The sequence below is a fragment of the Elephas maximus genome, chromosome 3, assembly GCF_024166365.1.
Source record: "Elephas maximus indicus isolate mEleMax1 chromosome 3, mEleMax1 primary haplotype, whole genome shotgun sequence".
In the NCBI taxonomy this organism is placed as follows: domain Eukaryota; kingdom Metazoa; phylum Chordata; class Mammalia; order Proboscidea; family Elephantidae; genus Elephas; species Elephas maximus.
This window is the reverse complement of record NC_064821.1, coordinates 54631529-54656397: the sequence shown is the minus strand read 5'-3', so window position 1 is coordinate 54656397 and position 24869 is coordinate 54631529. Positions and strand designations below refer to the sequence as shown.

General features: G+C 46.2%; 1 protein-coding gene across 1 annotated transcript in view; it reads right to left on the bottom strand.

Moving 5' to 3' along the window:
- Nucleotides 1–24869, bottom strand: part of KAZN (kazrin, periplakin interacting protein) — a 580804-nt gene that overhangs the window by 19197 nt on the left and 536738 nt on the right. The window contains exons 9-12 of the mRNA XM_049877978.1: nucleotides 13107–13312; nucleotides 12506–12624; nucleotides 2124–2355; nucleotides 399–500 (exon numbers count right to left, since the gene is read on the bottom strand). Coding sequence (XP_049733935.1) covers nucleotides 399–500; nucleotides 2124–2355; nucleotides 12506–12624; nucleotides 13107–13312 — 659 coding nt within the window. The remainder of the gene's footprint in view (nucleotides 1–398; nucleotides 501–2123; nucleotides 2356–12505; nucleotides 12625–13106; nucleotides 13313–24869) is intronic.

Below are 24869 nucleotides of genomic sequence, written 5' to 3'. Positions count from 1 at the left end.
CTCTTGGAGGTCAGTTAATTTAATACAGAGGGGGAACCCCCCACATACTTTTAGAGCTATGAGGGCAGAGCCAAGACTATTAGTCACTGACCTCCAGGGGACAGCCCATAAACATGTGTTGCATGAAAAGATGGTTCTGGGCCTCTACCCTACCCTTGCTTATGAGAGTGAGGTTGGCTAAGTACTCCCCACCTCTGCTACAGGGAGAGCATCAGTACATGCAGGTCCTACTGCTGGGGCAAATGGTCCCCTTTTATTTAGTGACAGGACCCAGAGCATTCCTGCCAGCCTGGGCTGCTGTGCTCAGTTCACAAGCAAGGATACGGATTTACATACAGATTTGCATTTTATTTGCATGTGCCTGGGAGTTCCCCCTCCCACCCACCATCCCTGCTCACCTTCAGGTCGATGTCTCGTACCCACTTGAGTACCCGCTGGTTGGTCCAGACCACGGGATCAATGTTCTGTGTCTCGCAACGGGCCCTGCGCTCCTGGAGGGTCTTATGGGGAGACAGACAGGTCAGTGGGGGGCAAGGGAGCAACACAGAGGTCACATGTGGGACCTCAGGTGGCCAGCACAAGGAGTCATCCCAGCCTGGCCATCTATATCTGCTCTAGCCATGCCGCTCCCTGGATTAGTCTTTCCTTCTGGGCAATGGGGAGAAGACACTGCTTCTTGGGGTGAAGGGAGTCTGAAGCAAGTCACCTGTGCCCAGGAGTGTGGGGCTGGGGTGTGAGCCATGGCAGCCCCCTGTTCTGTACCCCTGTGTCCACTGTACCCCTGCCCCCAGCTCACCTGGCAGGTGCTCTATGAATATTTGTTAGGGGATACTATGAGGGACAGGGCTCCTGGGGTCGGCCTGGCCTCTTGGGGCAGGGAGTGTCACCTGGTATAAAACATCTCCCTCGGCGCCCTGCAGACAGGGGTCAGCCTGCCACCCTTTTGCAAACCTCCATGGGGACCAGCCTCCTGACCTCCAGCCTCCTGCAGTATGCCCTGACCAGTTCCCTAGCTGGCCGCACCCCTTTCTGCACTTCACTGTGATAACTTTCCCCTCTGTCTCCTTCATTGGACTGGGCTGCCTTGTTACCTCCTTGTACCCAGGGCCCTGCAGTGAGTGGACCTAGCAGGAGCTCAAAAAACACTTGAAAAGGGGGTGGAGGACTGGACACCCTCTCTTCTTGACCCTTAATGGCTTGTGCTCTGTTCCTCACTGTTAGAAAAAAATCATCTGGACTCAGCCCACAGGGCCCAGCACCCAGGGTCCCTCCCTCAGGGGAATACTCGGCGAGATCGCTGGGTAGGCCATGGTGGGCTGAAGCAAGTGCCCAGAGAGCTCAGAATCATGGGGGCACCCACAGGCCTCTGGCTACCTCTCCAGCTCCCCTTTCACTACCCCCAGCCTTGAACCCAGCCACACAGAACTCAGCTCCTCTGGAGCCACAGACCTCTGGGCCTTGGCCCATGCTATTCTGTCTGCTGAGTTGCTTTTCCCCTCCTGCCTTCTACAGATTGATCCCTGGGATTCCCCCTTGAGGTCTCAATCTTGCCGTCGCTCCCTCTGGGGAGCCCTCCCTGTCCATTGGACTGGCTCAAGAACTTCTTCTCTGGGTTTTGATGAGACCCTTGTCTTCCCTCATGGGGGCAATTTCCCACGGTCATGTCGCCACCAGTGTCTTTGCAGTTCTCTCTAAGCAGTGAGTTCTAGAGGAGGAGGGTTGTATCCATCTTCTTCCCCATCTCCCCTGACTGGCCTGGCCTGTGGTAGGTACCCAATAAGTGGGTACTGGAAGAAGAGAGGGAGAGAGGGATGGATGGATGGGTGGATAGATGGAGGGATGAATGGAAGGGTGGACAAGTAGACAGATGGATGAATGGATGGATGGGTGAATGAGTGGACGGATGGAAGGAAGGAAGGAAGGAAGGAAGGAAGGAAGGAAGGAAGGAAGGAAGGAAGGAAGGAAGGAAGGAAGGAAGGAAGGAAGGAAGGGTGGGTGGGTGGGTGGAGCATGGATGGACAGATGTACACATGGATGAATTCATAGACAGTGGATGTCGGAAGGGGAAGGGTGGCTGTGGAAGGTGTCACACACACTCCTCCCTGCCGCATCCTGGTCCTCACCTCCCGGCTGAAGTTCACTTGGTACAGCAGCTCGATCCCCAGCAGGATGCTGACCTGGTGGAACTTCTTCGACACGTTCAGGTGCTTCTCCAGGTCCCTCTTCATTAGGGAGTTTAGCATCCGCCCATCCACTAGATGGTTCTGGAAGGCCTGTGAGTACTGGGACAGGCCGATGTCATTCAGCCAGGCCTTGGCCACCCAGTGATGGTCCAGGTCGGCGGCTTTGGACAGGCTGGTGAGGGGAGACACAGCCAGAGAGAGGGATGGATGGAGCAAGGTGGCAGAAAGAGGAACAGGCAGAATGGGGCAGAGACAGAGAAAGATGAGACAAAGACAAACAGAGGGAGACAGAGAAAGCCAGAGACAGGTGAGAATGAGGATAGAGTGGAGAGAGGGAGAAGACGAAAGAGCAGAGATGAGGAGAGAGATGGATGGGGGAGAGACAGAGACAGGGAGAGGCAAATACCAAGAGGGACAGAGGGGGGCAGAAGAACAGAAAGGGATCAACAGAGAGACAAAAAGGATAAAGGAAAGAGAATGAGACACCTTCAGACACACCAAGATAGACTCTAGGGACAGTGACAGAGAGCAGAAGGAACATGTGGGGCAGCATCTCTGGGGACCCTGCCCCATCTCGGCCCACTGTCACTCCCATGGGGGCCTCTCTGGAACCCCTGAAGTCTGCAAAGCCCCAGACTGGCTCCTGTTGCTGGCACCTCCCCTCCCCTTGCTGCTGCTCTTCTGTCTTCCTATTTGGAGTCCCTGGGTGGTGCAACCGGTTAAGGCACTTGGCTGCTAACCAAAAGGTTGGAGGTTCAAGTCCACCCAGAGGCACCTCTGAAGAAAGGCCTGGCGATCTGCTTCTAAAAAATCCGTCACCTAATGGAGCACGGTTCTACTCTGACACACATGGGGCCGCTGTGAGTCAGAATTGACTCCACAGCAACTTTTTTTTTTTTAATTTGAAGTGACACAACAGCCATCACGCGCTGTTCGCTGCAGTGTGCGGTGCGCCGGAGGCTCTGCATGGGGAAGGTGTGGTTGCCCTCCTCATGCTGCAAACTAGGATGCTGGGAGTGCCCAGGGTCACAGGGTGGGCACGTTTGGGAGTCGGAATTAAAACCCACACCTCACCACTGTGTCTCAGGCTTCTCTGTACCCCATTCAGAACTGGCCCCAGTGCCACACAGATAATAGGTGCATGTTATGGACTGAATTGATTCCCCTCAAAATTTGTGTGTCATCTTGGCTGTGCCAGGATTCCCAGCATTGTGTGATAGTCTACCGTGTTGTCACCTGATGGGATTTTCCTGTGTGTTGTAAATCCTAACCTCTCTGACGTTAATGAGGCAGGATTAGAGGCAGTTATGTTAATGAGGCAGGACTCCATCTGCAAGATTAGGTTGTGTCTTAAATCAGTCTCTTTTAGAGAAGTGAGCAGAGAGACAAGGGGACCTCACACCACCAGGAAAGCAGCTCCAGGAGGGCGCACCCTTTGGACTTGCTGTACCTAGTGAAAAGCTCCTAGGCCAGGGGAAGACTGATGACAAGGACCTTCCCCCAGAGCAGGCAGAGAAAGCCTTCCCCTGGAGCTGGCACCCTGAATTCAGATTTATAGCCTACTGGACTGTGAGAGAATAAATTTCTCTCTGTTAAAGCCATCTACTTGTGGCATTTCTGTTATATCAACACTAGATAACTAAGACAGTGAATACTTCTAAGCGGATGAAAGTGTGGGGGAGAAAAGTCCCATCTGCAACCCCTGGAGGCTGTGGCAGGAGAGGCTGGTTCCCTTTGCTGTCATTCCCCTGCTTGCCACAGGGTGGCAGCCTCGCAGAAGGAATGAGGGCGGCCGAATCCCACCTGCCGCGGACTTTTGAAAAATTGCCGGAGGCGCTGCCAGGTTCAAGAGTAGCAAGGTATAAGTAGGAGCCTCCGAGACCATGAAGGGATCGTTAAGTGGAAGGGAAAGTGGTGAGCTTGCAAAGGGGCACTGCCCTGCTCCTGGGCCTGGCATCAAGGGCCAGCATCCTTCCCTTCCCCAGGTGGAGAAACATCCCCTTACCTGCTTCCCAGCCCTGGAGGGAGGGAGGGGGGAGTGGAAACTGTGAGGATGGCAAGAGGCCTCGCCTCCTACATTTAACTCTGAAGGTGGCCTTGCTGGTCACCCAGCCTGCAGACCTGGATGAGGTTTTTTTTTTTTTTTTATAATAATTTTTATTGAGCTTTAAGTGAACGTTTACAAATCAAGTCAGTCTGTCACATATAAGCTTATATACACCTTAACTCCTTACTCTCCCCCAATGAGTCAGCCCTTCCAGTCTCTCCTTTCGTGACAATGTTGCCAGTTTCTAACCCTCTCTACCCTCCCATCTCCCCTCCAGACAGGAGATGCCAACACAGTCTCAAGTGTCCACCTGATACAAGTAGCTCACTCTTCGTCATCATCTCTCTCCTACCCATTGTCCAGTCCCTTCCATGTCTGATGAGTTGTCTTTGGGAATGGTTCCTGTCCTTGGCCAACAGAAGGTTTGGGGACCATGACCTCCGGGATTCCTCTAGTCTCAGTCAGGCCATTAAGTCTGGTCTTTTTATGAGAATTTGGGGTCTGCATCCCAATGATCTCCTGCTCCCTCAGGGGTTCTCTGTTGTGCTCCCTGTCAGGGCAGTCATCGGTTATGGCCGGGCACCATCTAGTTCTTCTGGTCTCAGGATGATGTAAGTCTCTGGTTCATGTGGCCCTTTGTGTCTCTTGGGCTCATAGTTATCGTGTGACCTTGGTGTTCTTCATTCTCCTTTGATCCAGGTGGGTTGAGACCAATCAATGCATCTTAGATGGCCGCTTGTTAGCATTTAAGACCCCAGACGCCACATTTCAAAGTGTGATGCAGAATGTTTTCATAATAGAATTTATTTTGCCAATTTACTTAGAAGTCCCCTTAAACCATAGTCCCCAAACCCCTGCCCTCGCTCCGCTGACCTTTGAAGCATTCATTTTATCCCGGAAACTTCTTTGCTTTTGGTCCAGTCCAGTTGAGCTGACCTTCCATGTATTAACTATTGTCCTTCCCTTCACCTAAAGTAGTTCTTATCTACTAACTAATCAGTAAATAACCCTCACCCACCCTCCCTCCCTCCCCCCCTCGTAACCACAAAAGAATGTGTTCTCAGTTTATACTATTTCTCAAGATCTTATAATAGTGGTCTTATACAATATTTGTCCTTTTGCCTCTGACTAATTTCACTCAGCATAATGCCTTCCAGGTTCCTCCATGTTATGAAATGTTTCACGGATTCATCACTGTTCTTTATTGATGCGTAGTATTCCATTGTGTGAATATACCACAATTTATTTACCCATTCATCCGTTGATGGACACCTTGGTTGCTTCCAGCTTTTTGCTATTGTAAACAGAGCTGCAATAAACATGGGTGTGCATATATCTGTTCATGTGAAGGCTCTTATTTCTGTAGGGTATATTCCGAGGAGTGGGATTTCTGGGTCTTATGGTAGTTCTATTTCTAACTTTTTAAGAAAACGCCAGATAGATTTCCAAAGTGGTTGTACCATTTTACATTCCCACCAGCAGTGTATAAGAGTTCCAGTCTCTCCGCAGCCTCTCCAACATTTACTATTTTGTGTTTTTTGGATTAATGCCAGCCTTGTTGGAGTGAGATGGAATCTCATCCTAGTTTTAATTTGCATTTCTCTAATGGCTAATGATCGAGAGCATTTTCTCATGTATCTGTTAGCTGCCTGAATATCTTCTTTAGTGAAGTGCGTGTTCATATCCTTTGCCCACTGCTTGATTGGGTTGTTTGTCTTTTTGTGGTTGAGTTTTAACAAAATCCTATAGATTTTAGAGATCAGGCGCCGGTCGGAGATGTCATAGCTGGAAATTCTTTCCCAATCTGTAGGTGGTCTTTTTACTCTTTTGGTGAAGTCTTTAGATGAGCATAGGTGTTTGATTTTTAGGAGCTCCCAGTTATCTGGTTTCTCTTCGTCATTTTTGGTAATGTTTTGTATTCTGTTTATGCCTTGTATTAGGGCTCCTAACGTTGTCCCTATTTTTTCTTCCATGATCTTTATCGTTTTAGTCTTTGTGTTTAGGTCTTTGATCCACTTGGAGTTAGTTTTCGTGCAAGGTGTGAGGTATGGGTCCTGTTTCATTTTTTTGCAAATGGATATCCAGTTATGCCAGCACCATTTGTTAAAAAGACTATCTTTTCCCCAGTTAACTGACACTGGGCCTTTGTCAAATATCAGCTACTCATTTGTGGATGTATTTACATCTGGGTTCTCAATTCTGTTCCATTGGTCTATGTGCCTGTTGTTGTACCAGTACCAGGCTGTTTTGACTACTGTGGCTGTATAATAGGTTCTAAAATCAGGTAGAGTGAGGCCTCCTACTTCCGTCTTCTTTTTCAGTAATGCTTTACTTATCCGAGGCTTCTTTCCCTTCCATATGAAGTTGGTGATTTGTTTCTCCATCACATTAAAAAATGTCATTGGAATTTGGATCGGAAGTGCATTGTGTGTATAGATGGCTTTTGGTAGAATAGACCTGGATAAGGTTTTTGACCCCACCTAACTCAGCCTCCTGCTTTCTGGTGTCCATGGTTCCCTCCAGGCACCACCATGTTTCCCCCCATACACCTTCTAGTGGCTCTCCTGGCCTCTGGGCTGGCCCTCTCCACTCCCCTTCTTGAGACAGCATCCAGACCTGACCATGCCACCCTTCTGCTGACTATCCTAGATGGCTCCTCACTGCCCTTCCTTTCGTCCTTCTGTCCACACATATGGAGAGCCCTGCACTGGGTAGATGCTGGCCATGTGAAGGGCACATCTTCCCTAGGAACCCGTTCCCTCTTTCTCCGCCCATGCTCTCCCATCTCTGGGTGATAGCATCCATTTCCAATATCCATTTCCAAGGCTCTAGACTGTATCTGAGGCAGTGGTGGTTCAGTGGTAGAATTCTCACCTTCCATGTGGGAGACCCAGGTTCAATTCCCAGCCAACGCACCTCATGCATAGCTGTCATCCATCTGTCATTGGAGGCTTACATGTTACTGTGATGCTGCACAGGTCTCAGCAGAGCTTCCAGATTAAGATAGACTAGGAAGAAAGGCCTGACCATCTACTTCTGAAAATCCACCAGTGAAAACCCTATGGACCACAATGGTCTGATTCACAACTAATCACAGGGAGGCTCAGGGCCGGGCAGTGTTTTGTTCCACTGTGCATGGGCTCACCATGAATTGGGGCCAACTTGACTGCAGCTAACAACAATTGCATCTGTACATATGACTCCCAGATTCATCTCTCCCCTCTCTCAGCCCCTACTTGCCATCTCTTTTTGGCCACCACAGACAACTCACACTTAACAAGTTCCAAAGAGTTGCCTGACCCTTCTCCCAGCTGTTCCCCATCCCCGACCCCATCCATCCAGGTCCTAAGCCAGAATCCTCCCCTTCCCCCCACCCCACCACTGCCTCTGCCCCTCCTCCGCCCATCTAACCCATCCATCACTCCAGTCAGTTCACTCTGCAAAATACATTGGGTCTCTGTCCCCTCGTCCCTTTCTCTCCTTTCCCTGGCCCAAGCCACCACCATCTTGGCATGAACTTTATATAACTGCTTCCTGACTGTCCACTCTGGCCATTTCCCATCCACTCTCCCACCCCCTAGGTAGCCTCTGAAAACATCAACTGGATCATGTCACTCTCCTGCATACAACCCACCTGTGGCTTCCCTTTTCAGGAATAAAATCCAAAGTCCTTTGAGTGGCTGACCAGCTCGCTGCCCTGGCCCCCGCTGACCTCCCCTCCCTCAGCGGCTCAGGCTCCCCAGCTTCCTGGGGGGCGTTTCCCAGAATGCACTGCACTCTGTGCCCCACCCCCACCCCGGGCGGTGGAAGGTGCTTTCCAGCCTCTCCCTGGACATGTTTCCTTCTGGCCCTTCCTGTGGCTCCCTTCCCTCCCTCCTCAGGTCTCAACACAAACATCACCTTCCTGGAGAAGCTGACTGACCACACCATCTGAACCTGGCCTGCAGCCCTGTGTCTAATTATTTCCTTCCAAGCACTAGTCACACACTGAATTGTAAAAGTTAATTGATTTGCCCACTAGTTTATTTTCTCCCTGGCCACCCCACTCCACCAGCACGTGAGCTGCACCAGGACATGGGCTGTGTCCCGGCTGAATCCTTAGAGGTCAGGATAGTGCTTGATGCACAGCGGACCCGGGGAACACTTGCTGGAAGAAAGGCTAAGGGGCATTCCCAGCTGCATTGTCCTTCCCCTGCCCCTCAGCCACCTCTCTGGCCACCGAGAACCTTGGGTGCCCCCCAAGGGCTGGGGTCTCATTGTCTCCTTGCCTCCACCCCGCCCTCTGCTGGGCAGATTCCTACAAGATTGCTGAGATCTCGCTGTCCCTGGAAGCCTCCCAGGACCCTGTTCTGGGCTAGCGCCCTTCTCTGTGCCCATCCCTGCACTTGACCCTTTGTGGACAACTGCTGCTTGTCTGGCCAGCTGCCCCACTAGACTGTCAGCTTCTAGAGGGCAAGGGCAGGGCGTGGCTTATCTATTAGTCCCTGAGTGCCCCCTGGCTCAGCGTTGTTTTAGAGCCAAACACACGAATGACAGGGGGACTGGATGAGTGAGCAGCTGCTCCAGGTCACCTGGTGGCTGCCCAAACTGGAGCCCTCTTGCCCAAGACAAGCTCCTTCCTGGATGCAAAGTCCCAGGGCAGACCCCTCCTGGCCCTGTCACTCAGAGGGACCCTTTTAGGCCCCAGCCCTCCCTGCTCTCGTCCAGGCAGGAGCTGCAGCTCATGACCCCGTCACTCAGAGCTGTTGAGCTAGGGCTGTGACCAACAGGGACCAGGGCGGCCTCCTCTCCTGCCTGAAGAAAGGGTTTGCTCAGCAAATCAATGAGGCACCAAGACTTGAGGTGGAGGGCTGGAGAGGGAGCACCTTGCTTAACCTACTTGAAAGGCTCTTTTATAATCAGCAATACCCATCTGTGTGTTGACAATTCATGAGTCCTGCCCTTCAGAAGAGCCCTCTTTTCATTAAAGTGGTCCCCGTGGGGCTCAGCTTGGCAACACTTCCCCGGCTGTTGGTTTGAGCTAATGTAAGAATAAAACGGCATGTCTTCCAAAGTCATTCAGACATTTTATAAAATGTGTCACTGCCCACTCCTTCCCCCCCAACTGGGGCCTGATTAGGTCCTGAAGCCTGAGACTTGGGCACAGAATTTAGACATCCGGGTCATGGTTCAACATAGAAAATGCAAAGCTCTTCTGGCTTTGTTAGCCTTTGCTCTCTGACCTCACACCTCTGTGCCTCAGTTTCCTCATCTGTAAAATGGGGACAATCACGCTTGCCTCATGTTGTTGTAAGGACGAAAAGAGACAAAGAATGGCAAGCCCTTAGTGCAGAGTCTGGGAGGCACTGAGTGGTCCATGAGTAATAGCAGTATAGCCATTGTTGTTTTTAATGAAAAAGTGACATGGGATAGTAGAAATGGGATTGACTTTGAAGTTACACACTTCCTAGTGTGACTGTGTACATGGCTTCTCTGTACCTCACTTTCCCCATCTTTAAAATGGGGATGAGAACGTCCATGCTGCATTGATGCTGTGATGGTCACATAAAATGGTGTCCATAAGCAACGGGTGCCGAGCTGGCCGGAGGTCGGTGCGTTTCATTGTCAGTATTTTATAGACAAGAAGGGTCAGCCCAGAGAGGACAATACCATGACCAAGGTCACACAGGATGTCATGGTTGGAAATGTCCTTGAAGATGACCTCACTGGGGTTCTTATCCCAGACCCCCAAAAGTTCCATGGGTGGTGGGTCAGAGGGTCCCAGAATACAAAGTTGTGAAGTTTTGTATATTTCTCCTGGGGGAAAGTGTCAAAGGTTTTTTGTTTTGTTTTGTTTTACATTTTTAAAGGGGCCTTGGACCCAACAAAGTTTAAGAACCAGCATCCTAACTGAACTCCCTACGTTTTACAGATGGGGAAGAGATTTCTAAGCAAGATCTTATAGGGGCGGCATAGTTTCTTCTTGCGGCTTATAGTAAAATGTGAGAAGAAAGTTGTTGTTGTTGTTTTTAGGTGCCATCAAGTCAGTTCCCACTCACAGTGACCCTATGTACAACAGAACAAAACACTGCCCAGTCCTGCACCATCCTTACAATTGTTGCTATGCTTGAGCCCATTGTTGCAGCCACTGTGTCAGTCCATCTCATTGAGGGTCTTCCTCTTTTTCACTGACCCTCTACTTTACCAAGCATGATGTCCTTCTCCAGAGACTGATCTCTCCTGATCACATGTCCAAATGACAGGAAACAGATGGACTTAAAAATCAACTGTGCGAAATTAGAACAAAACTTAAAGATTTGGAAAATTCTGTTGTACCAACTCGAGACATATGTACTAGAATTTTCACCAAGTGTTCATAATTGTTCAAACCCCACTCATATCTGGTTGCTCGTTTGAACCCAGCCCTTTTGAGGCTCTGTAGAATTGTGGTCCCTGGTGGAAAGCCTGGTGGTGTAGTGGTTAAGGGCTACAGCTGCTAACCAAAAGGTCGGCAGTTCGAATCCACCAGGTGCTCCTTGGAAACTCTAGGGGTGGTTCTACTCTGCCATATAGGGTCACGATGAGTCAAAATCGACTCAACGGCAATGGGTTTGGTTTATTTTGCGGGGAGGTGCTCTCAGGGCCAGCCCTGAGTCAGGGGTACTTGGGTGACTGAGTGTAGTGAAGGCTTTTGGGGATTCGGAGAAGGAACTGGCTAGAAGTGGGTGGTAACTGTGAGGTGCTTGTGGGACCCTCCAGAAGGGAAGCCCAGCAGGGGGTGCAAACTCCCAGACCACTCATCCTTGGGCATGACTCTATCCTCTCTGGGCTGCCTCCTTGTCTATATAACACTGACGATGAAACCCACCAACCTTTCCCTGGCTCGGCACCCGTTGCTTATGGACACCATTTTACGTAACCATCACAGCATCAATGCAGGATGGACGTTCTCATTCCCATTTGAAAGATGGGGAAAGCGAGGCGCAGAGAAGTCATGTGCACAGTCACACTAGGAAGTGTCTGACTTCAAAGTCAATCCGCTTTCCACTACTCCATGTTGCCTTTTCATTAAAAACAACAACGATGGCTACCACTAGTATTACCTTGGACCACCCCTGCCTACTGGGATGGGGCAGGGTTCCGACTCACTGACAGGGCTCCGGGCCTGCTTGCTTTGCTCGCTTGGAGTTGCCACCTAAGTTTCTGACTGGTCTGGTCTTGTGATTTCCGCTGCCTTGGGGTCGCACTGAGGGCCCCTGTCTCCGACGCACTGCTGTGATTTTCCTGCTCCCAAACCCGCCTGGGTCCCACCCCATTCTGTGCTTTCTTTAATCCACAAAGCTGGTTCTGCAAATAATAGCACACACCACCAGGTTTGATTAATTAACTGTACACCAACGATGGGGAAACCAGTGAAGGAGATAATTATGCAAAACAGAAAGTATCAGATTTACAAAGCTTGTTCCTTCCCCACTCCCACACCCAGGACTCGGGGAGGTGGCTCCTTCCCCATTCCCTGGAACTGCTGGAGGAATGGGGGCCCCCAGACAAGTTCTGGCTCACACTGGCCGGGATGAGGCAGGCTTCAAGGGGTGGGGCCAGGGTGGGGGCGTGAGCATGGGGCAGATTGACCTCAGGGAGGGGGGCGGGGACGAGGGGGACACACCTGCTGGGAGGGACCTCCTGGTCTGTGCTGCCCCTCCCACCTGCCCTACTCTCTGATGGAAGTGGTTTCTCCGAGCCCTTTCATGCCCACTTTATCCTCCCTGCCCCTCTGCGCCCCACTGCCTGGCGCAGTCTTTCCTTATCCTGGAATGGTGAGACCTGAGGTTTGGGGTGGAGTAGGTGGGGCCTCTGTGGGAGAAAGATGTGGCCTTCGGCTTCTGTAAAGATTTATAGCCTTGGAAACCCTATGGGGCAGCTCTACTCTGTCCTATAGTGTTGCTATGACTCGGGATCGACACAATGGCAGTGGGTTTTTTTTTTAGGTGGCAGGCATTTGGCCCAGTTCACAACTGCTTAGGATGCCTGCCAAGATGGAGGGTGTGCATAGCTCCCCTGCCTCCACAATGGAGCATCACAGGCATGCTAGCATCACAGGTGTCACTTCCTCCCTATGGGGAGGGCTGGTTCAGATCAGGGCTGGGGTGTGCCTGGACATCCTGGCCAGTGGCATCCTGGGACTACTTTAGCTGCACACCAATGTCCACCACACTGGCCCAGTTGATAGCGTCCCTGTGACCCCCTGTGTGCCCCTGGTCTCAGGCAGCTCTTCTCCCTTCCGCCTGCGGCTCACCTCCGGCCAGCCTCAGCATCTCGGTAGTCCTCAATGGCCAGGCGGAGCTTGCGCCGGTGCAGGGAGCTGCAGACACCCAGGCCCAGCTCCAGGTCCTCGTCACTCAGGCTCAGCAGCACCTGCTCTCCGAAGAGAGGAGCACTGAGCACCCAGGAGGGGGCTGGGGTGGGAGGAGGGACTCTTCTCAGCACTTAAGGCCTCCTAGGACCACTGCTAGCTGGGAACTGAGCCCCAGAGGTGTCTGCTGATGTGGGGCTGCCCATCCCTGTCTCCCTGCCCACCTTCCTGTACGTCAGGGCCAGAGAGCACTTGGAGCATTTCTGCAGCCTACCCAGGAGCCTCTGCCCCATGAGGTGAGGCAGAATCACAGTTCAGGCCAAATGAGCACTTAGTGGAACCCCACCTCCCTCCAGCCAGGTAAAGGATGGTTATTCCTATTTTAATAGAAGAGATCACTGAGGCTCAGAAGGGCTATGTGGGCACTGGAGCCTGAACCCAGGTCAGCAGGCACCTCCTCCTGACCCTGGGGTGGGAGGAGGATGCTGGTGGGGAACCAGGCCAGCCTCTGGGTTGGTCAAGCTCTTGGAGAGGGCTGCCCTACCTTCCCGCTCTTCACGTTCTCTGTGCAGGCCTTGACATACATGGGCATGGCCATGACGACCTCCAGCCAGGCCTGTACGGTGCCAGCCTTCCAGTGGGACATGGGTGTGGTCCTGACCAGCTCCACATGCTGCAGCCGGTCCATCTGCTCCTCACCCTCTGACAGGCTGAGGCTCTGCCGCGTGGGGCTGCACTGGCTGTCCGAGTCTGCAACACACAAGCACACATAGCCATGCTGGGGGGACTTGGGGCTGCGGGGCAGGCGTTAGGCAGTCCTCACCCCCGGGTGGAGAAGGAAGTCAATGGCTGCAGGGGGCAGGGGCTGGGCAGTCCTCATCCCTGGGTGGAGGAGGTCAGGGTTGCAGGGGCAGAAGCTGGGCAGTCCCACTCCCGGGGTGAGGGAGGAAGACAGAGATGTCTTCCTATACACTTCTTTCCAAAATCAAATGACTTTGTTTTGTTTTGCTCCCCCTCCATTACAAACATAATCCATTCCCCTCAAAAGGAAGAAGAAGGAAAAGAAGGAGGAAGAAAGGGAGGGTAAGGAGGGAGGGAGGAAGGAAGGAAGGAAGAAAAAAGGAAACATCTTAATCCAGAAAGGAACAAAAATAAAACAGAATGTGAAAATCATCCAAAATCCCACACAACCCGGCAACAGCAGCTGTTAGTATTTAGCTAAATACTCTTTGAGATACACACACGCCCACTCTCAAAGACATACACAGACCCACACACTTACACAGTGCCTTCCGTTTTGTAGGATGCTTTTTTCTACTTACAATATGGAGGACATCATTCCATCTCAGTAAATAGAGATCTATTCTTTCTTTACATGGCCACGGAGGCTCCATAATTTATTCCCCTGTCTCCTATTGATGGTCATGGGGGTGGTTTCCCATTTTTCACTACTCTAAGCAAGGCTGTGGTAGTCATCTTTGGGCAACTGGGTGATTTGTTCTCTCAGGATAAATGGATACCAGCTCCAGTCCTTACCATGTGGAAGCCTGTTTCTGGAGCAGACCTCACAGACAAACAAAAAAAAAGTCTATCCACCAACATTGTCCAACTATTCTTTCATCTATGGCTGGTGGTACCAATAACCTGATAAAACATGTTAGACAAACTAAACCCAGAGAGGGAAAAATCCCTTTCTCTAAAAGACAGTTAAATAAAAACAAAAACAAACTCAATACGGTGAGAAAATTACAAGTATTAAAAAATAAGCTCAGAGGTGGGACCAAGATGGCAGAATAGCCAGATGCTTCTGGCGATCCCTTTTACAGCAAAGACCCAAAAAATCAAGTGAAGCGATTATATTTATGACAAGCTAGGAGCCCTGAACATCAAAGGCAAAGTTAGAAAAGAGACTAAGTGGCAGGAGGAGAGTGAGACCGTTCAGAAGCAGGAGTTACTGGATCTGAATCACCGGGAACCCTCAGGCATCATTCCCAGAGCAGCAGTGGCAGGCTGGTTCTAGCATTTGGCTGCAGTTTTCTCAGAAAGAAGCAGCCAGCGGCACAGCCTACTCACACCTCCGGAACCAGAGAAGAACGGTGCTCTCGGTAAAAGCTAAGTACTTGCGTATGTTTTACCATGCCCCCCCCCATCAGGCTGGCTTCAGTGGCTGTTGACTTTCCTGGGCCTGAGATAGGCCCATCTGAGTGCCCTGAGCCATTCTCCCAGCCTTGGAGAAGGAATAAATTTACAACAGGGGGAAAAGATAATTTGCCGATTCCCCTAACCTGGGGAGTTCAGGACAGAAGCGGCTCCTGTCCAGGCATAAACGGTCCATGGCCTTTGAATACCTTTCCCCCCTGCATGGAACGGTGTGGGCCTATCCCAGGAGAATAGGCTCTTGCTGGCAGACTGCGACTGTTTAAGCTGTGGGATGTAGGCGTGAGTGTTTGATGTTTGACACGGATTTGCCTATTAAACAGGATCCTCACCTACCCACATCAGGGGCCTAAGGACTGGTGGCTCCTCTCAGGTCACCCAGCCCCTGTGACAGGGGTCCAAGGATAACTGGTACCTCCCAGTCATTACAACCAAAAGCATTGGGTGCCCATGGTCCATCTGCAGAACCTACCCGCCTGGATGTTCTAGGGAACAGAGATGCCCTTTCCTCACAGACACGTGGGGGACAACTGTCAGCCCCCTGCACTGTTCAGAGCATGACCCCCTACTGCAATCAGATGCCGGTACCTACACCAAACACCCCTGCCCCTCTAAGACTGTAGGACAGAGCCTGTACCACACACTTGATGACCAGCTACCTGGACACCTGAGCTGAATCCATACAAGAAAAGCGAATGGACTCATAAGCTCATATACCTGATAACAGCTCTAGCCACCTGGTGACAGGACATCAGAGCCCCAAAGGCGAAAATAATCAAGCTAGCTCACTCAAGCAACCCATTTGGGCATATCAAAACAAAACAAAGTGAGAAAGTAGGATACTGTAAGCAAACATAAAATAAACCAATACAATAACTTATAGATGGCTCAGAAACAACAGTCAATATCAAACCACATAAAAAAAACAGACCATGATGGCTCCAACAAACTCTCAAGACAGATAATCAAAGGATCTTCTGGATGAAGGTGCCTTCCTAGAATTACTGGATGAAGAACTCAAAAGATTAACATACAGAACTCTTCAAGACATCAGGAAGGAGATCAGGCAATATGCAGAGCAAGCCAAGGAACACACTGATAAAACAGTTGAAGAAATTAAAAAGGCTCTTCAAGAACATCATGAAAAATTTAATAACCTGCAAGAATCCATAGAGAGACACCAATCAGAAATTCAGAAGATTAACAATAAAATTACAGAATTAGACAACTCAATAGAAAGTCAGAGGAGCAGAAGCAAGCAAGTGGAAGGCAGAACTGGGGACCTTGAAGATAAATCACTTGGCACCAATATATCTGAAAAAAAATCTGATAAAAAGAATTAAAAAAAAAAAATGAAGAAACCTTAAGAATCATGTGGGACTCTATCAAGAGAAATAACCTACAAGTGACTGGACTACCAGAACAGGAAGAGATAACAGAAAATACAGAGAGAATTGTTGAAGGTTTGTTGGCAGAAAACTTCCCTGATATCACGAAAGATATCAATCCAAGATGCTCATCGAACTCCACATAAGGTAGATTTTAGAAGAAAGTCACCAAGACATATTATAATCAAACTTGCCAAAACCAAAGATGAAAAGAGAATTTTAAGAGCAGCTAGGGATAAATGAAAAGTACCCACAAAGGACAGTCAATAAGAATAAGCTCGAACTACTCATCAGAAGCCATGCAGGCAAGAAGGCAATGGGACGACTTATATTAAAAATTGAAGGAAAAAAATTGCCAGCCAAGAATCATATATCCAGTAAAACTGTCTCTCAAATATGAAGGTGAAATTAGGACATTTCCAGATAAACAGAAGTTTAAGCCAAACCAAAACTACAAGAAATACTAAAGGGAGTTCTTTGGTTAGAAAATCAATTACATCAGGTAACAACCCAAGACTAGAACACTGGGCAGAGCAATCAGATGTTAACCCAGACAGGGAAACCACAAAAATAAATCAAGATTAAAAAACGCTCAAAATGGGAAAATGGCGATGTCATTATGTAAAAGAAAACAACATTAAAATAATAAAGAGGGACTAAGAAATGTAGTCATAGATCTTTCATACGGAGAGAAAGACAAGGTCATTTAAAGAAATAAAAGTTAGGTTTAAACTTAGAAAAATAGGTGTAAATATTAAGGTAACCACAAAGGAGACTAACTTGTCCTACTCATCAAAATAAAATACAAGAAAAAAACAGAGACTCAGCAGAAACAAAATTAACAACAAATAAGAGGAAAAGACAATATATAAAGATAAACTACTCAGCAAAAAATATTAAGTGGGAAAAAGAAACTGTCAGCAACACACAAACAAAGACATCAAAATGACAGCACTAAACTCACACCCATCCATAATCACACTGAATGTTAATGGACTAAATGCACCGAGAAAGAGACAGAGAGAGGCAGAATGGATTAAAAAACACTACCCGTCTATATGCTGCCTACAAGAGACACACCTTAGACTTAGAGACACAAACAAACTAAAACTCAAAAGGTGGAGAAAAATATATCATGCAAACAACAATCAAAAAAGGGCAGGAGTGGCAATATTAATTTCTGACAAAATAGACTTCAAAGTTAAATCCACCACAAAGGACAAGGAAGGATACTATATATTGATTAAAGGGTCAATATACCAGGAGGATATAACCATATTAAATATATATACACCCAATGACAGGGCTGCAAGATGCATGAAACAAACTCTAACAACATTGAAAAGTGAAACAGACAGCTACACAATTATAGTAGGAGACTTCAACACACCACTTTTGGTGAAGGACAGGACATCCAGAAAGAAGCACAATGAAGACACGGAAGATCTAAACTCCACCATCAACCAACTCGACCTTATAGACATATACAGAATGCCCCACCCAATGGCAGCCAAGTATACTTTCTTTTCTAGTGCACATGGAACATTCTCTAGAATAGATCACATATTAGGTCATAGAGCAAGCCTTAGCAGAATCCAAAACATCAAAATATTACAAAGCATCTTCTTTGACCATAAGGGCATAAAAATACAAATCAACAACAGAAAAAGCAGGGAAAAGAAATCAAACACTTGGAAACAGAACAATACCCTGTTCAAAAAAGACTGGGTCATAGAAGACATTAAGGATGGAATAAAGAAATTCATAGAATCCAATGAGAATGAAAACACTTCCTATCAGAACCTTTGGGACACAGCAAAAGCAGTACTCAGAGGTCAATTTATATCAATAAATTCACACATTCAAAAAGAAGAAAGGGCCAAAATCAAAGAACTATCCCTACAACTTGAACAAATAGAAAGAGAGCAACAAAAGAAACCTTCAGGCACTAGAAGAAAACAATAAAAATTAGAGCAGAACTAAATGAAACAGAAAAACTACTGAAAGAGTTAACAAGACCAAAAGTTGATTCTTTGAAAAAATCAACAAAATTGATAAACCATTGGCCAAGATGACAAAAGAAAAACAGGGGAGGAAGCAAATAACCCAAATAAGAAATGAGATGGGTGATATTACAACACACCCAACTGAAATTAAAAGAATAGTATCAGGTTACTACAAAAAATTGTACTCTAACAAATTTGAAAACCTAGAAGAAATGGATGAATTCCTAGAAACACACTACCTACCTGAACTAACACAAACAGAGGTAGAACAACTAAATAGACCCATAACAAAAGAAGAGATTAAAAAGGTAATAAAAAATTCCCAACAACAAAAAAAGCCCTGGCCTGGACGGCTTCACTGCAGAGTTCTACCAAACTTTCAGAGAAGAATTAACACCACTACTACTAAAGGTATTTCAGAGCATAGAAAAGACAGGATACTCCCAAACTCATTTTATGAAGCCAGCATATCCCTGATACTAAAACCATGTAAAGACATTACAAAAAAAAGAAAATTACAGACCTATATGAACTTAGATACAAAAATCCTCAACAAAATTCTAGCCAATAGAATTCAACAACATACCAAAAAAATAATTCACCATGACCAAATGGGTTTCATTCGGGTATGCAGGGATGGTTCAACATTAGAAAAACAATTAATGCAATCCAGCACATAAATAAAAGACAAGAACCACATGATTTTACCAATCAATGCAGAAAAGGTATTTGACAAAGTTCAACAGCCATTCATGATAAAAACTCTCAGTAAAATAGGAATAGAAGGAAAATTCCTCAACGTAGTAAAGGGCATTGATACAAAGCCAACAGCCAACATCATCCTAAACGGAGAGAGCCTGAAAGCATTCCCCTTGAGATCAGGAACCAGGCAAGGACGCCCTTTATCACCACTCTATTCTGGAAATTCTATGGGGCAGTTCTACTCTGTCCTACAGGGTTGCTATGAGTCGGAATCGACTCGACGGCACTGGGTTTTACTGGGTATTCAACACTGTGCTGGAAGTCCTAGCCAGAGCAATTAGGGTAGATAAAGAAATAAAGGGCATCTAGATTGGTAAGGAAGAAGTAAAAATATCTCTATTTGCAGATGACATGATTTTGTACACAGAAAACCCTAAGGAATCCTCAAGAAAACTACTGAAACTAATAGAAGAGTTCAGCAAAGTATCAGGATACAAGAGAAACATAAAATCAGTTGGATTCCTCTACAACAACAAAAAGAACATCAAAGAGGAAATCACCAAATCAATACCATTTACAGTAGCCCCCCAAAAGATAAAATATTTAGGAATAAATCTTACCAGAGATGTAAAAAAACCTATACAAAGAAAACTACAAGATACTACTGCAAGAAACTGAAAGAGACCTACATTAAGTGGAAAAACATGGCTTGCTCATGGATAGGAAGGCTTAACATTGTAAAAATGTTTATTTTACCAAAAGCTATCTATAGATACAATGGAATTCCGATCCAAATTCCAACGATTTTTTTTAATGAGATGGAGAAACAAATCACCAACTTCATATGGAAGGGAAAGAGGCCCCAGATAAGTAAAAAAAAAAAAAAAAGCATTGCAGAAAAAGAACAAAGTGGGAGGCCTCACTCTACCTGGTTTTAGAACCTATTATATGGCCACAGTAGTCAAAACAGCCTGGTACTGGTCCAACAGATACATAGACCAATGGAACAGAATTGAGAATCCAGACATAAATCCACCTACATATGAGCAGCTGATATTTGACAAAGGCCCAAAGTCAGTTAAATGGGGGAAAAGACAGCCTTTTTAACAAATGGTGCTGGCATAACTGGATACCCATTTGCAAAAATGTGAAACAATATCCATACCTCACTCCATGCACAAAAACTAACTCAAAATGGATCAAAGACCTAAATATAAAATCTAAAACGATAAAAATGATGGAAGAAAAAATAGGGACAATGCTAGGAGCCTTAATACATGGCATAAACAGTATACAAAACATTACTAACAATGCAGAAGAGAAACTAGATAACTGGGAGCTCCTAAAAATCAAACACCTATGCTCATCCAAAAAGACTTCACCGAAAGAGTAAAAAGATTGCCTACAGACTGGGAAAAAGTTTTTAGCTATGACATTTCTGATCAGCGCCTGATCTCTAAAATCTACATGATACTGCAAAAACTCAACTGCAAAAAGACAAATAACCCACTTAAAAAACGGGCAAAATATATGAACAGACACTTCACTAAAGAAGACATTCAAGTGGCTAACACATACATGAGGAAATGCTCACGATCATTAGCCATTAGAGAAATGCAGATTAAAACTACAGTGAGATTCCTTCTCACTCCAACAAGGCTGGCATTAATCCAAAAAACACAAAATAATAAATGTTGAAGAGGTTGTGGAGAGACTGGAACACTTATACAGTGCTGGTGGGAGTGTAAAATGGTACAAGCACTTTGGAAATCAATTTGGCGCTTTCTTAAAAAACTAGAACTAGAACTACCTTACAATCCAGCAATCCCACTCCTTGGAATATATCCTAGAGAAATAACAGCCTTTACATGAACAGATATATGCACACCCATGTTCATTGCAGCAGTGTTTACAATAGCAAAAAGTTGGAAGCAACCAAGGTGCCCATCGATGGATGAATGGATAAATACACTACGGTATATTCACACAATGGAATACTACACATTGATAAAGAACAATGATGAATCTGAGAAACATTTTATAACATGGAGGAATCTGGAAGGCATTATGCTGAGTGAAATTAGTCAGCTGCAAAAGGACAAATATTGTATAAAACCACTACTATAAAAACTCGAGAATAGTTTAAACAGGGAAGAGAATCTTCTTTGATGGTTACGAGAAGGGGGAGGGAAGGAGAGGGGTTTTCACTAATTAGATAGGAGATAAGAACTATTTTAGGTGAAGGGAAAGACAACACGTAATACAGGAGAGGTCAGTACAGCTGGACTAAACCAAAAGCAAAGACTTTTCCTGAATAAACTGAACGCTTCGACAGCCAGAGTAGCAGGGGCAGGTGTTTGGGGACCATGGTTTCAGGGGACATCTAAGTCAATTGGCATAATAAAATCTATTAAGAAAACATTCTTCATCCCACTTTGGAGAGTGGCGTCCAGGGTCTTAAACGCTAGGAAGCGGCCATCTAAGATGCATCAATTGGTCTCAACCCACCTGGAGCAAAGGAGAATGAAGAACACCAAAGATACAGGGTAATTATGAGCCCAAGAGACAGAAAGAGCCACATAAACCAGAGACTACATCAGCCTGAGATCAGAAGAGCTAGATGGTGCCCTGCCACAACTGATGACTGCCCTGACAGGGAGCAGGAGAGCAGTGGGATGCACACCCCAAATTCTTGTAAAAAGACCAGACTTAATGGTCTGACTGAGATTAGAATGACCCCAGAGGTCATGGACCCCAGACTTTCTGTTAGCCCAAGACAGGAACCATTCATTCCTAAAGCTAAGTCTTCAGACAGGGATTGGACTAGACTATGGGATAGACAATGATACTTGTGAAGAATGAACTTCTTAGATCAAGTAGACATATGAGACTATGTTGGCATCTCCTGTCTGAAGGAGAGATGAGAGGGTAGAGAGGGTCAGAAGCTGACCGAATGGATGCAGGAAGAAATAAGAGGAGGGAAGGAGTGTGCTGTCCCTTTTTAGGGGGAGAGCAATTAGGAGTATATAGCAAGGTGTTTATAAATTTTTGTATGAGAGTCCGGCTTGATTTGTAAACTTTCACTTAAAGCACAATAAAAAAAAAAAAAAAGACTTGATTAGGAATGACCCTGCTGACACTGTATATTCCAGACTCATTATTACTGTTAGGTGCCGTCGAGTTGATCCCAATTCATAGCAACAGAATGAAACACTGCCCGGTCCTGTGTCATCCTCACATCGTTGCCATGTTTCAACCCATTGTTGCAGCCACTGTGTCAACTCATCTTGTTGAGGGTCTTCCTCTTTTTCGATGACCTTCTACTTTACCAGGCATAGTGCCCTTCTCCAGGGACTGAGCCCTTCTGATAACGTGTCCAAAGTACGTGAGACGAAGTCTCGCCACCCTGACTTCTAAGGAGCATTCTGGCTGTATTTCTTCCAAGACAGATTTGTTCTTTCTTCTGGCAGCAGATGGTATATTAAATATTCTTCGCCAACACCATAATTCAGAGGCATCAATTCTTCTCCAGTCTTCCTTATTCACTGTCCAGCATTTGTATGCATAGGAGGCAACTGAAAAATACCTTGGATCAGGTGCATCTGAGTCCTCAAAGAGACATCTTTGGGTTTTAACACTTTGAAGAGGTTTTGGCGGCGTATTTGCCTAATGCAATACATCATTTGATTTCTTGACTGCTGCTTTCATGGGCATTGATTGTGGATCCAAGTAAAATGAAATCCTTGACAACTTCAATCTTTTCTCCATTTATCATAATGTTGCTTATCGGTCCAGTTGTTAGGATTTTTGTTTTCTTTATGTTGACGTGTAATCCATACTGAAGGCTGTGGTCTTTGATCTTCTTCAGTAAGTGCTTCAAGTCCTCTTCACTTTCAACAAGCAAGTTTGTATCATCTGCATAACATGGGTTGTTAATGAGTCTTCCTCCAATCCTAATGCCGAGCTCTTCTTCATATAGTCCAGCTTCTCAGATTATTTGCTCAGCATACAGATTGAGTAGGTATAGTGAAAAGATAAGACCCTGAAGCACACCTTTCCTGACTTTAAACCATGCAGTATCTCTTTGTTCTGTTCGAACGATTGCCTCTTGGTCTATGTACAGGTTCCTCATGAGCACAATTAAGTGTTCTGGAATTCCCATTCTTCGTAATGTTATCCATAATTTGCTATCCATAATCCGAACGCCTTTGCATAATCAATAAAACACAGGTAAACATCGTCCTGGTATTCTCTGCTTTCAGCCAGGTTCCTTCTGACAATAGTACTGATATCCCTTGTTCCACGTCCTCTTCTGAATCTGGCTTGAATTTCTGGCAGTTCCCTGTAGATGTACTGCTGCAACTGCTTGAATTATCTTCAGCAAAAATGATTCTGTAAAAACCACTCACCCAATAAATACAAATAGGGGAGATAGTTAAAGCAATGGTTAGGAAGTACATACAAATATTAGTTACTGAGTTTGGGTGCTGAGAAGAATAAGGTCATTTTCTTCTAGCACTATGCCCTGGTGGTGTAGTGATTAAGTGCTCCGGCTGCTAACCAAAAGGCTGACAGTTTGAATGCACCAGGTGCTCTCTGGAAACTCTACAGAGCAGTTCAACTCTGTCCTAGGGGGTCGCTATGAGTTGGAATTGACTCGAAGGCAATGTTTTTGTTGTTGTTGTTATACCTTTATGCATTATCAAAGTTCTTTAACAAACATGTTTAATTTTTATAATTAAAAATTGAAAAAGATTAAAACATAGGAAGCATCATAAATGGTTATCGGTGAGAGTTTATTAGGATGAATAAGGGTTCATTCATATGCTGGAATATATGCAGTTAATAAAACATCTGTTGCAGGAGAATATTTGTTGACGTGGGAATATGTTCACAGTCTATTGCCAAGTGAAAAGGGAGAATATAAAAAAGCAGATACAAAGTAATTCTGTGTTTTTAAAATTTATTTATATAACTTTATATAGAGATGAAGCTCTGGTGGCACAGTGGTTGAGAGCTACGGCTGCTAACCAAAAAGTCACAGTTAAAATCCATCAGCCGTTCCTTGGAAGCCCTACGGGAGAGTTCTGCTCTGTCCTGTAGGGTTGCTATGAGTTGGAATCGACTTGATGGCAATGAGTTTGGTTTTTTGGTTTTATACATCAAGGAAGCCCTAGTAGTGCAACAGTTAAGCACTTGGCTGCTAACCAAAAGGCTGGCAGTTCGAATCTGCTCAGTGGCTACACAGGAGAAAAACCTGGCGATCTGCTCCCGTAAAGATTACAGCCTAGAAAATTCTAGGGGGCAGTTCTACTCTGTCATATGGGGTTACCATGAGTTAGCATTCGCTTAACGACACCCAACAACAACCACATATATGTATATACACACACACACATACATAATATATGAAATAGTTTTTATTTTAAAAAATATTTTTAAAATATGTGATCATGATATATAAATATATTCATCTATTGTATAAAATATAACATACATAATTTTCTATAACTGTAATATGTAATTATATATATACTATACTAGCTAAAGGAGCCCTCGTGGCACAGTGGTTAAGAGCTCAGGTGCTAACCAAAAGGTCAGCAGTTTGAATCCACCAGCCGCTCCTTGGAAAACCTGTGGGGCAGTTTCACTCTGTCCTATAGGGTCTCTGTGAGTCAGAATTGACTCAATGACAAAGGTTTTTTTTCTTTTTTTGATGGGTAAATATTAAAAGTCTTTACGTCTAGAAAGGGACAGTGGGTAATTGTGAGTGTGTGTGTATGTGTGTGAATTGAGTGTGTACGGAGGAGCGTACAGGAGTGTGCGTGTGCGTGTAAGCTTGAGAGTGCATGATGTGTGAATGTGTGTATACTTCCCTGTTTCCCAACTTTTTGCATTGACTTATTTTTGAAACTAGAAATACAAGTCTAGAGATACTACTTTCTCAAGTTATGCAGTCTCCTTCCCGCCCTCCATTTTCCGCTCCTTGCACGACTCTAAAAAGGCTGCAGCAGCCTGATGACCACACACTCACCCATCACCCCCAGCACCAGA